At 38.3% G+C, this 12528-nt stretch overlaps 2 protein-coding genes across 2 annotated transcripts; one reads left to right on the top strand and one right to left on the bottom strand.

Annotated features, from left to right (window-relative positions):
- Positions 1–1079: 1079 nt before the first annotated feature.
- Positions 1080–3377, bottom strand: aptx (aprataxin). The gene is made up of 7 exons (XM_084555824.1): positions 3137–3377; positions 2707–2753; positions 2308–2589; positions 2118–2177; positions 1797–2023; positions 1590–1693; positions 1080–1489 (listed from the first exon to the last, which is right to left on the bottom strand). Exons 1-7 carry the CDS (start codon positions 3264–3266, stop codon positions 1335–1337), a joined length of 1005 nt encoding a protein of 334 aa, XP_084411950.1. The 5' UTR covers positions 3267–3377; the 3' UTR covers positions 1080–1334.
- dnaja1 (DnaJ heat shock protein family (Hsp40) member A1) lies at positions 3364–11070 on the top strand. Its single transcript, XM_084555812.1, has 9 exons — positions 3364–3480; positions 5405–5557; positions 5666–5855; positions 6643–6747; positions 7246–7473; positions 7556–7670; positions 7867–7982; positions 8725–8825; positions 9033–11070. The coding sequence occupies exons 2-9, from the start codon at positions 5426–5428 to the stop codon at positions 9264–9266; spliced, it is 1221 nt and encodes a 406-aa protein (XP_084411938.1). The 5' UTR covers positions 3364–3480; positions 5405–5425; the 3' UTR covers positions 9267–11070.
- Positions 11071–12528: the final 1458 nt, after the last annotated feature.

Raw genomic sequence — 12528 nt, 5'->3', positions numbered from 1 at the left:
TTTTACTCAATCTATCAATGAAATTTACTTTCATGCATTTAAGGATAGATAATGTACTGTTTCCATTTAAATCGTTTACATTTAATGATTAGTGACTCTACTAAAGTTATATTGCCGATTAAGATGGTTACATTAAATAGCCCGTTACAGTCTCTAGACAACAATTAGTCTTAGCTAGCAATGACCAACTGTATGCTACAGGCTAACTAGTTCAAATTAGCACCGCGTATGTATTTGTTATAATAATGTATGTTAAGTTATAATGTATTTTAAGACCTTTGACTGTACATTTTACACACTTTTATTCATACTTCTCATGAATCGGACAGCGTGGCCGGTTAGCTCAGTTGGTTAGAGCGTGGTGCTAATAACGCCAAGGTCGCGGGTTCGATCCCCGTACGGGCCATCATCCTTTTCGTTTTATTTCATTTATCGAATTGAGTGGCAGTGTTTTCCAACTGAATACCCGCAATACTATACGCACTAACAGAACATTTTACTTAAAATCTCGGATCTTTGTTTATTATGTGTCCTTCTTTCTTACGAAAAATAAATAAATAAGAATAAAAATACCACTAGATGGCGGCATAAGTTCATGCAATTGCGTTTAAAGCTCTTAAAGGCATAACACATACTGTATATCATAAAGTAATAAAGTAGAAATGCAAATCAGTGCCTATGAATTCAAGCAGTCTTCAGAGCCAGACTAAGTAGAAGCATCTATGTGGATGTGAAAAGGCAAAAAGGCTATTAAACTTTTTGTAATGTTTTAGATTGAGACAACCTCAATCTTGTATCGTCCGTAGGTTGAAACTCCTTGATGTGAGTGCAACACAAATTCAAACGTTAAAACTCGCTCTCCTCCAGACCTTGTAAAATGTGTCATCTTCACAGCATCCCTCTCACTTTAATTTCTACGACGGAGAATACTGTTGGCCCGAAAATAATTTACCACATTTACAACTATCTCATTTTCTTTTCTGCAAACTGGCATCGAGGTGTACTGCAAGACTTTTTACAAACCTTTGATAACTCTAATTTTAAATGGGGAAAAAAATATAAGATTTAGTTCTTACAAAACATTTATTGCAACATTATTTAAACTTGTTTCAAAATTTGTTCAAGAACAGTGAGTTAAATCTTCTGTCTAGATATGAATGACATCACACTGACTTTTCTCTTAAACGGAAAAACAAAGCTGAATGTACTGTTCCTAAACTTAATGCATAATTAAAATACTGAACGAAAATGAACACTTTACAAAACTGTAACTCCTAAAAAACAGAAAAAAAAACTATAATATTCAGCGTGCCATTAATCTTGAGCTCATTTTGTTATCTGGGAAAGTGAGACGACAGGTGCATCTTCAGAGCTGGTATAGTAGGAAGCTCTTTGAAACACACGTGGCAGCGGAGTGGTAGTTTCAGCAACTCAGCGGTGCCTTCTTTTACAGTGACCTTTCCATTTGTTTCAAGCATCTGAATGACATCTGTGGGAAGAAAGAACAAAGTGTGTAATGTGCCGATGTAGTTGTTAATGACTGATAATAACCAGTAGTTAAAACTGAATACAGCTGATGTTGTTCTCACCATGGGAATCAATGAAGTAGTCGGTTGTAAATGAGTTCCAATGCTTTTTGTTCTTTAAACAAGGAGAGTCAAAGTCTTGGCTGATCACATGGAGATGAACGTGACTGTAAGAGAGTGTAAACAAAACCAGTGATTTTGGATGTAAATTACTTTGTATTTGTTTCTTTGTATATTTGTAATTGAATAATTCAAACAGTTATTACTTACCTCATGCTTGGAATGGCATGGTAGCCTGTGCGGAAGCGTAGTGAGCTAGAATCTGGACACTCCTGAACCATTCGGTCAGCCACTTGCTGCATGTGTTTCAGCAGATCACAGTCCTCCTCGCGCAAAGCCTTCAGACTGGGAATCGACTGCCATGGGAGGACTAGCCAGTGGTGGCGAGCTTTAGGGTATTTATCTTTAATTACTACTACTTTATCATCCTTGTACACCTAGAAAAAAACAACAACAGTGCTCATTAAGACTTGACACTTAGAAAGAATTTAACATCACAACCAACTGTCAACCTGTTTTGTGCAGCAGTACCTGCATCTTGGGGTCTTGCATTGAAGTCTTCAGGCCTTGGCTCCAATGCCCAGCACTTTCCTGCAACAGAGATCATGCAACATGTGTCTTTGTACAATAGAACACATTCAGAGTCACATACAAATAAAATAATAAAAAAAATTCCATCCACAAAAACTTTTTAAATGTGACTACTACTTTTTTCCCTTACACTAGTTTTAGTGGCATCTACATGGCTGACTGACACGGAGACCTTTTCTGTCTGTTTGGCTGCTTTCATCCTCTGAGCCTCTCCTTGGCTCTCGCTGTCCTCTGAAGTAAGCTCTCGTGGCCTTTTTGCGCTGCTGCTGTGGTTACCTGTGGGGTCCGCTTTGAACTGAACAGTGTATGGGTAAAGGTGATTGACAATGTGAAGCTGCTGTCCAGGCTTCATTTTGACCTCATTGCCTTTACCCACCACTACAGAGTCTACAGAGGTGGGGTTTAAGCCCAGCTTTGGAACAAAAAAAGGAGATGAGAGACAGAATGTTTAATAACGAATGGAAGACATTTCTATTAGTAATTTTTTTTTTTTTTTAAATGGTTTGACGTGGACAGACAATCGTCTTACCTGTTTAACTTTGACATAGCCTTTGTTGCATTCTGCTTTCAGTTCAACTGGTTGGGAAGGGATAACATTTACACAGGCTCAGGTTTTCACTACATGTTTTTACATTTTTTGTTACTTTTAAAATACACAGGATAGCACTGGAACATATGTTAAAAAATACCAGGTCTAATATCTGTACGTCATATCATAATCCCTGTAAAAAATACAAAAGGTTTTCTGTTTAAATCTTTGTTTTTGGTATTTGATTAATATTAACATGAAAAAACATGCTTTTTTCATAGTTGTTATATGTTTTATTTTATGGAGATCAAAAACCTAATTTAAATTAAACTAAATAGCCAAATCACCAAGAGTTGTAAGTCTTCTCGCTTTCAAAGTTTAGCTACTAGCTAACGCAGTATTCGTATCAAGCTGAAATGTACTGTTTTACCTTGGTGTCGGGAGCATTTTTTGTCTTTGATAGTCGTTTCTGGGCCTCGACCCACGACAATTGTCTGTAAATGGGGCAACTGGATGGGTTTGTGATTACCCTCCTCACTGATAAGCCAGCAAATTGGCATCTTATCATCTTATGAAGCTTATTTTTTTTTAACAATGCTACATAGCATTGCACGCTTGTTTTGGTGACTGGTCTCGTCGCGGGGAAGTGACGTCACACAAAGCGACTCTCTTCCATCCCGGTAGAGGCGGCGGGTTAGAAGATTCTGGAAGAATCGTTTCTGAGAAGTCTGCTCTGAATTGGAAAGGGGCTCACAAACATTGTCTTCACTTGAGGTTGGAAAACAGTTATTGGCTGTATTGTGTTTATAACACTGTCATGTCCGTTTGTTACGGTCAGAGGTTGTGACGTCAACCTAGCTAGCATTTTAGCCTGACTCGGGCTAAGTGGCTAAAGAGCGCTACGTATGGCCTAATTGGCCTCAGTTTGTGCCCCCCGTGTTTTAGCATGTTGACCGATGTAACCGCTGGATTAAGTAAACGTTAATTAACCAGGCATGTCTGGAAGTTTAAAAATCTCTTTTTAAATACAAGTGTCGTTTTCGTGAATGTTGTCGTAAAATCCCCAGAGACTCTTCTACACAACATAAACTGAACTCTGCTCTACAGTCTTTATCAATATAAAACAGTTGTGGCAGTCTGCCGGCTAACTGAGAAATACCAGTCACTGCTGTGGAAAGGTTTTATTTATTTACTTCAGCGTACTTTTCACATGAAATAGTCCTCAGCTCTAACTAATGTTGTTTATTGTTATTTTTAAAATTAAAACTTAAAAAAGTAAAATTAACCAGTTATCACTTAACCAGTACCATAGACACCTGGGTTGGTTCATCCAGAGAGGCGTTTTAAATCACCTGTAATGTTAAAAGCCAGTATGTGTATGTTTGTATGTTTGTGGTGTTTCTGAAAACAAAACTGAAACTAACGCAACTGCACTTGTTTTCTGTTTTTTGTTGTTGTTGTTGTTTTTTGTTATGGAGCGACTGGACACTGAATTTCTAAATAAGTTATAAAGTATCTATCTATCTATCTATCATACAAGTAGCCTCTTTGTTTCTAAATGACTGGTGGGGATTTTAAGTTTTTATTAGCAACATCTGTGGTCCACACTTGAAACTCACATTGTTGCAGGTGAATATTGGGTCAGTTTGTGGTGTTGTACCATAGATAGATAGATAGATAGATACTTTATTAATCCCGAGGGAAATTCAAGCATCCAGTAGCAGTTACAAACATTGAACATAAAATACAAAAGCTATATAAAAAAAAGATGCAACACAGTTTACAACCCAAAGTTAATATCACAGGACAAAAATATAGTTGTATCATCACGTCTCTAAAAACAAATTCAACTTTCTTGAAGGTATGATTTTTTATTTTTTATTTTTAGATGTGTGAATCTTATAAACTGTCCATCAACAACTCATCGACACATATTTATACACACAAGACTTATTACTCTTGAGAAACCAGTGATACTTCATGATGTATGGGCACATTCACTCTGCTAAGTAGTGACTGACGTAACCAAGATGTTTTGCAAGTAAAAACCTCATTCTGGTGTTTCTCCGTAGTACTTTTGTCATACATATGCCATAGATCAGCATTATTGAGAGTCATTAAATAATCCCTGTGTAACCACACATTGATATTGAGCATATTTTACTGTTTACAGCATGTTTTCATGTGTAGTTACTTAATTGCTGATATATATTGTGAAATCACAACCACAGTAGTCTGGCAATAAATCCTAACCTTTTCAGTTTACTATATTTACAACATTTTTTGAGAAAATCAACGTATTACTAATTTTTAGATCATAGGTCAATAATTGTGTCGCATTAAATTTGCAATATACTGGGGAAAATATGGTGTTCACCACTGTTTGCATGGTGGAGAAAAAAAATTTAAACCCTCAAAAATGTATAATATGTAAAAATAAGGGGAAGCTCATATCCAAATCAAGACAGAGTGCAACATTTCTGACCAGTATCATGAAGGCCTCTCACAGAACAGTGTAGTGGTGACCTTTGCTCTGATTAAATGACATAATGACATGCTTCAAAGTCTTACCGTGTGCCTCTGACCACATATTTTCAGACCAGATTTTCACTGGTTGATCAGAGAGAAGTTAGAGGAGCTATAATGGAACTGAGTGTTTAAATTGTGATGTTAATTTTTTTTCTTGTTATTTTCCCAGGGTACTCTTTTAAAGGCAACCATGGTCAAAGAAACAGGCTATTATGACACACTGGGTGTGAAACCAAATGCTACTCCAGACGAACTGAAAAAGGCCTATCGCAAACTAGCTTTGAAATATCACCCTGACAAAAATCCTACAGAAGGAGAGAAGGTATGTACATGTATTATTCCTCTCATAAAGATTAACAGCATTGCAAGAAATGTCTTTTAAACTTTTCTTTTTGTTTCTTTTTTTATTTCTTTTTTTTAATTTACAAAGTTTAAGCAGATCTCACAAGCATATGAGGTATTATCAGATGCCAAGAAGAGAGACCTGTATGACCGGGGAGGTGAAAAGGCCATAAAAGAAGGAGGGACAGGTGGTGGTGGTGGTGGGAGCTTTGCATCACCTATGGATATCTTTGACTTGTTCTTTGGCGGAGGAAGTCGTATGCACAGAGAGCGAAAAGGTACGGAAAATATAGGAAAATAATGTGTTGATGATATGTACATGTACATCTGATTTGAAAGTTTTGTGGTCTGACTGAGTCAAAAGAAAAATATATATATCTGATGATTCATCTTTAGAGACAAAGCCAGTGCTCTTGAGGTGGACGTTAAAATTTAGCTAACATGGAAAATGTCCACAGAATGTCCCAACAGTGCTCACAATCAAGTGTTTCATTTAGGCAGCACACAAACCACAAAATATTCAGCTTACATGCAAATGTAAAAAAGCAAAAATGAGAAATATTTTTGCTTTTGAAAAATGACAAACTAGTTGTCAGTCACTTTATCTACTAATCACTGTATCTCTTTGATCTTTGATGCTGATACTTAGGTGTATCCGTTTTCATTTTCTCCACACAGCTGTGTTTTAGAGGGGAACAAATGAATTTCTTGTGTTTTAATGAATGAACCCTCCAGCTGCAGTTTGTGCTTGTAAGTAATCACATTCTAGCAAGAACTCTTGGCTGTGGATATTAAGGAATCAAATACATGGAGTGGGAATTGATTAAATCCAGAAATAGAGAAAAACTGACAGATTCGCAGATAAAGATGCAAGAAAAAGGTTTTCTGATTTCTCCACTTTGTAACTCTTTACTTTAAGTACTTTTCTCAAAAAATGAAGTTGAAAAAGGAGCGTCATCTTATATTCGGGTCAAATAATAGTCTTTTGGCCGGTGTTATTCCTACAAGTGGTATTGCCGAAATCTGTGTAACGCTCTGACGGTACCGTGTTTTGTTCCACCGCAGGAAAGAATATTGTTCATCAGATTTCAGTGACGCTGGAAGATCTTTATAATGGAGCCACGAGAAAACTTGCTGTCCAGAAGAATACCATCTGTGAGAGATGTGAAGGTACGCCTCTACTCTGCAGTTACCTTTGTGTTTGGTAGCCTGGAAGCCTGACCAACTTTGTGGTGGAAAACTGGTCAAGAACCACTTCGATAGGAACTGATTTTGTTGTGGCCTATCAAATCATTTGGGCGGAATAGTGACAGTGACATAGTCATTCATGTCATCTGAGTGTCCAATTGCATGTAGAGGATTTTTTCTCTCTGTATCAGTTGAAACACGCTCTTCAATGAAATTCAAGTGGCATGTTACCACACTCATATTCTGATAATGACCGAGTCTGGCTACACCAGGCTAGATGTTTAGTAATCCAAGCCGGCTTTTCAGCACACAAACCCAAGCAAGCCAGAAAAGGACTCTTTGTCTAATAACAAAGTGTGACAGTGTTGTAAATGTTTTTTTGTCACCAGGTCACTTCAGTTTACAGGCTGGAGATAAATTATGCCAAAAGACACCTTCACCTTGTCATCCAGAGTACTGACAGTTTCATTTTCTTAACAGGTCGTGGGAGCCGTAAAGGAGCTGCACAGACATGCGTGTCCTGCCATGGCACAGGGATGCAGGTGCGCGTGCACCAGTTAGTGCCAGGTATGGTACAGCAGGTGTCCACAGTGTGCCACAGCTGCCAGGGACAAGGACAGAGAATCAACCACAAGGACCGCTGCAAAGTTTGCGTAGGCCGGAAGATCCTGCGACAGAAGAAGGTATTGGAGGTCCACATTGACAAAGGTGAGAGACAAGGGAGAGCTTGTTGATCAAACTATAAAAACACATACTGTGCATGCATAACCTGGTGATTTCCTTGCTACAGGAATGAGAGACGGACAAAAGATAGTTTTCCATGGAGAAGGAGACCAGGAGCCAGGAATCGAACCAGGAGATATCGTCATTGTCCTGGACCAGCGAGAGCATTCACTGTTCACCAGGTAATATAGGTTATCAAGTGTCTTTTGTTATTAACTGTTCCAGCATATGTTGTAGAAGTGGTCAACCAGTCAATAGAAATCAATTTTACGTTTGAATGTAGACACATGTTTTAAATAAATCTATAGTAGTAGATTGTCGTAGTTGTAGCGGCAGTCCACCTTGTGAAGTTCAAGTTGTTCTTGCTGTTGTCATCAGGAGAGGTGAGGACCTCATCATGTCCATGGAGTTACAGCTGGTAGAGGCTTTGTGTGGTTTCAAGAAACCCGTTCAGACGCTGGACAACAGAACTCTCCTTGTCACGTCACATCCAGGTAAATTTAAACTTGACAATCAGACCTAACGTCTCAAGGTGTTCTATATAGTGTTGAGGATGAAGTGTTTCCTTCACTGGTAGTTTATATTACAACCTGACTTGTGGGCCGCAGCATTAAGTGGAGACCCAAAGGAAAGGATTTATTTTTGTAAGATTATATTTGCCAAAGGTAGACTGAAAATTTTGAATACATCGAACTGCAACAATAGAAGAGAGGAACCTTCTCTAGGCCTCTCCATTCGTTTTGTGCATACCTTCACAGCTGTAGCCAGTTAAGACAATAAAGGACATGCACCATTCAAAGACACTGAGGCCAGTGGGGATGCAGGGGGCTGTTAAACTTTGAAATGTATTATGTTTTTTTTTTTTAATAATTTATCGCGTTCATCGTAGTTTGTAGTGTTTGTTAGTCTAACATACGCCAATCAGTAACCCTAGATATTATATTCTGTATACATTTTTTTTTTTACTGTGCATTAACTTTAATTTAATTACTTAATGTATTTAGACCGCCATGCAAATGAAGAGCAGTGACTAAAACCACTCAAATAAACTACAAACGCATTCTTATTCAGTTAATTTAAGTGACAGTGAATATAAATAGGTGATGTCCCATCATATGCAAGCAAAGAGGAAGTAGAATATCCCGTCATCAGCAGTCACTACCCCATGTATTCTGTATTTGTATCTGAATTCATGTCTAATGTTGCCTCGTTTTTTTTTTTTTTTTTTAATTGCAGGGGAATTAATCAAGCCTGGAGACACCAAGTGTGTCCTGAATGAAGGGATGCCCACATATCGCAGACCATTTGAGAAAGGACGTCTTATTATCCACTTTTCAGTAAGAAGTTCTTCAGCATCCACTTTGTGTATATATATATATATATATTTACTTCTACACTCATCTCTCTCAGTCATTTGTCTGTTGTGGTGAAAAAGTGGTGAGCATGTATGCAGATTAACATGATACATATAGTTTTATGGCTTAGTGCTGCACTGCCATGTCCATGCCTGTTGTATTTAAAGCGTTTATGGCTGTCTCCACTAGGTGGTGTTCCCACAAGCCAATTTCCTCCCCAAGGACAAGCTGAAGGAGCTGGAGCGCTACCTCCCAGAGAAGATGGAAGCAGAGGAGCCGGACAGCATGGACGACGACCTCTACATCTACGCCGACCTGGAGGACTGTGACTTAGAGAACAGAAAAAGAAACAAACATCAGTACTACTACATGGATGAAGACGACTACGCCAGCGCTGGTGGTGTTCAGTGCCAGACGTCTTAAATAACATCTCCAAAACAAAAAAATCTCTAATGCAAAGCACCTTTTTTATTTTTAAAATTTCTTGCACTTTTTATTATCTTAAAATCATTTTGTGTCTTTCTGGGTTAGTGTAGTGAGTGTTCATGTTCCAGCACTCGAACTTGGATTCAGCTGACTGGGATTCCTCGTTATCTCTGGGACCTTTTATTTTAATCTTATTTTAAAAACAACTTTAATTGTCACACTGTGATTTCAGACGAGGGTATAGGTGTAACTGCTTTTTATGCGCTTACACTAAATTGTATGCTAACGTTAAATAATCATTTTAGAGTGTTACTAAGTCAGTTGTTGTGAACCACTTGTTAATGACTCAGTCCAACTTGTGAGGGTCAAGAAGATGATGGAGGGGGATTTGCATTCAAACTTGAGTTGAGACATTTAAGCTGTTCTACCCCTTCAAGGGCTATTTTCTAAGAAACATAAACAAATCTTGAAAATGTGAGTTAATAGAAAAAGTTAATAATGATTCAGGTGGGGAAGCTTTGAGGTTCAAGCCACTAAATGCACACATCTGCCAGTTCATTAGGTACAGTTTTTTTTACATTCATTATGTACAGTCATTTTGGAGGCTGTGGTTTGTAATACTATTGGATTATATTGTGTTGTACCAACATGTTTCTACAATTTGGCAACCCCATTTTAATCAGTGGGCTATGCTAAGTAACAGAAACACTTGTGGTGCTGTTAAACATCCAGTTTAACAGCACCACAAACTAGATCCTCCAATGTCATACATTTAAATGATCACCTTTCTTACTGTTTCAGCATAATCTGAACATTAAAACTGTCATGAAGGAGGATTTACTGCAGGGTGGTTTTCACTAGTGTACCTAATAAACTGGCAGTGGCTGTAATTGTTCATTATTCCAACGAATATTTAAGTTAAGTTAAATATTTTTACTATTTCTGAGCTGCTTTTGGTTATAGTCTGATGTGTTGCCGGACAAGAAACGCCGTTACGTTCAGATGAGTGTGCGTCTGTCCGTGTAGTCATCATGTGTCGCTCTGAAAACAAATTTCATAGCCACGATGGCACCCTGTTGCATTTTGGCGATTCTTTCCTTCTTCTGCTGCATTGAACACATATGCTGCAGTTATGTCACACGATGTTATAAATAGTGCTTAAAAAAAGATCCCACGGGGTTATTAAGTGCCAAGTTGCACCCACATTGGATGGAATAAAGCGGCTAATGTCTAAATTGTAAAAGCTCAGTGTTGATGGAAGGATTTCAGTTGTGGTTTTAAAATCACTGGAAGATTAAGAGTTTGGTTATTTATTCAGTTCGTCTTCCAAATGTGGAAAGCAGGAAGTAAAACATGTTGTTTTGGGTTTTTCTTGATCGTAGCTATTGACTGTGTCTTTTCTTAATATTTCTAGACCTAATTGTAAATGCCAAAAGAGTCTCGGGAGGTTATGGGGGGGACTTAAAATCGGCAAACTTGATACCTCATTGGAGTGTCTGCCTGTTTGAAAGCCTTATCATAGCTTAACTTGAAGTTACTTGATAATGCATCTTTTCAGTGATTATCTCTGCCTTGGGTATTGTGACAATTATTAAGCCAACAGAGGGGTTCCTTCAATCAGTTCTTAAGTAGTTCTTGAAAGCAGATGCAAGTTTATGAGTCCTCGTAATGTCAGGGGATTTCAATGCAAACTTTAACTCAAATAAGTTGTCATGGTCTTAATTTCAACTTAATCCGTGTTAGGACCAACAATCTTACTTGTTTGTGCTTGTGTTTTACAATTAAATGTTATTTGAAGATCTTTCTAAATTGCCTGAGTGATATTTGTTTTTACAGCCACAAGAGATGCTCATAAAACATGTAGAGAGGAAATGCTTGACAGAATGACAGAATTGGCACAGATTTGAAGTTGGACCTGCTCCAGATAACAGTAAAAGTTTGAAACTGCCACAGTAGCTCTGAGTCTGAAGTTTGGAGTTTATCTGATTATTTCTACAAAAAAAAAATCGATATGATTTTTATAGAGCTTAAAACATTTGCCGAACAAAATTTTTGCTCCTGCTGGCTCTGATTATTCAGTTGGCAAAAAATAATTGTATTAAGCGTTTGATCAAATTATTCCAGTGAATGTTTAGGTGAAGCCAGCAGTATCTGGCTTCAAGCTTTGCAAGTAGAAATGTGCTGGGTTTGAGTCTGCTGTCACGGTGTCAGATGGACCCACAATAGCCAATCTGGAGAACTCATAAAGACAGTCCTCTTCTAAAACCATCTCTAGATCTTCTCTGTTTTACTTCAACTGCATCAGTCTTAGTACACGTGATGTTGCTGACCCAATAACAAATGTGTGGTCCATTTCTTACACCTCTGCGGTAAACCTAAGCTGAGGACTACAAGATTTTTTTACCAAGATTTTACCCACAATTCACAGTTGCCAAAGTCTGCATCAGTCTGCACTAGATGGGGCCAGTCGGCACAAAGATCTGTGAGGGGCACAGACCTGATTTTTGGGGCCGAATCTGGATCAGGTAGTGTGAACTGTTTAACAACCCAAAGACAAAAAGAGAGGGTGGGACGCAGGAAATAGAAGACGACGGGAAGTAGCGAGAATATCAAAACAATGACGGCGAACAGCGAGCGCGGGAGAGTGGTGATAAAGGGAACCTTGACCACAGAAATGGAGGAGAGATTAATCTTTAGTTGTGGCAGGAGCATGAGTGCCTCTAAAGGGGAACTACTGTTTTTTACAACCTGGACCTTATTTCTGGCATAAAATACTGTCGTTTACTCACCCATATAACTTTTGTGTAATTCGTATTCCTTCGGAAGATATTTAGATCTGCGTATATCCATGTAGTGGGAGTGACTGGGGCACCGAAACGCAGCATCTAAAACTAGCAGTAGCAAATTACAGGTAAACAAGCCGACCGGATGATGATAACAGGTAACTCCGGACTCAACGGAGAATAGCACTAGTGTATCAAAACAAAATATTGGTGAAATTAATGAGTTTCGCGGCAGATAATGCGTTATTTAGAGGCTACGTTTCGGTGCCCCAGTCACTCCCACTACATGGATATGCGCTGATCTAGTTATCTCCCAAAGGAATACGAATTACACAAAAGTTATATGGGTGAGTAAACGAAAGTATTTTATGCCAGAAATAAGGTCCAGGTTGTAAAAAACAGTAGTTCCCTTTTAATACTGTTGCCCTTGCGAGAGTTTGGTGCGTTCAGTTGGCTTCAGTTGGCTTGACAAATCA

This window comes from Chelon labrosus (assembly GCF_963514085.1).
Source record: "Chelon labrosus genome assembly, chromosome: 2".
NCBI lineage: Eukaryota > Metazoa > Chordata > Actinopteri > Mugiliformes > Mugilidae > Chelon > Chelon labrosus.
The sequence above is the reverse complement of the archived record's forward strand: the minus strand, read 5'-3'. Positions and strand labels throughout refer to the sequence as shown.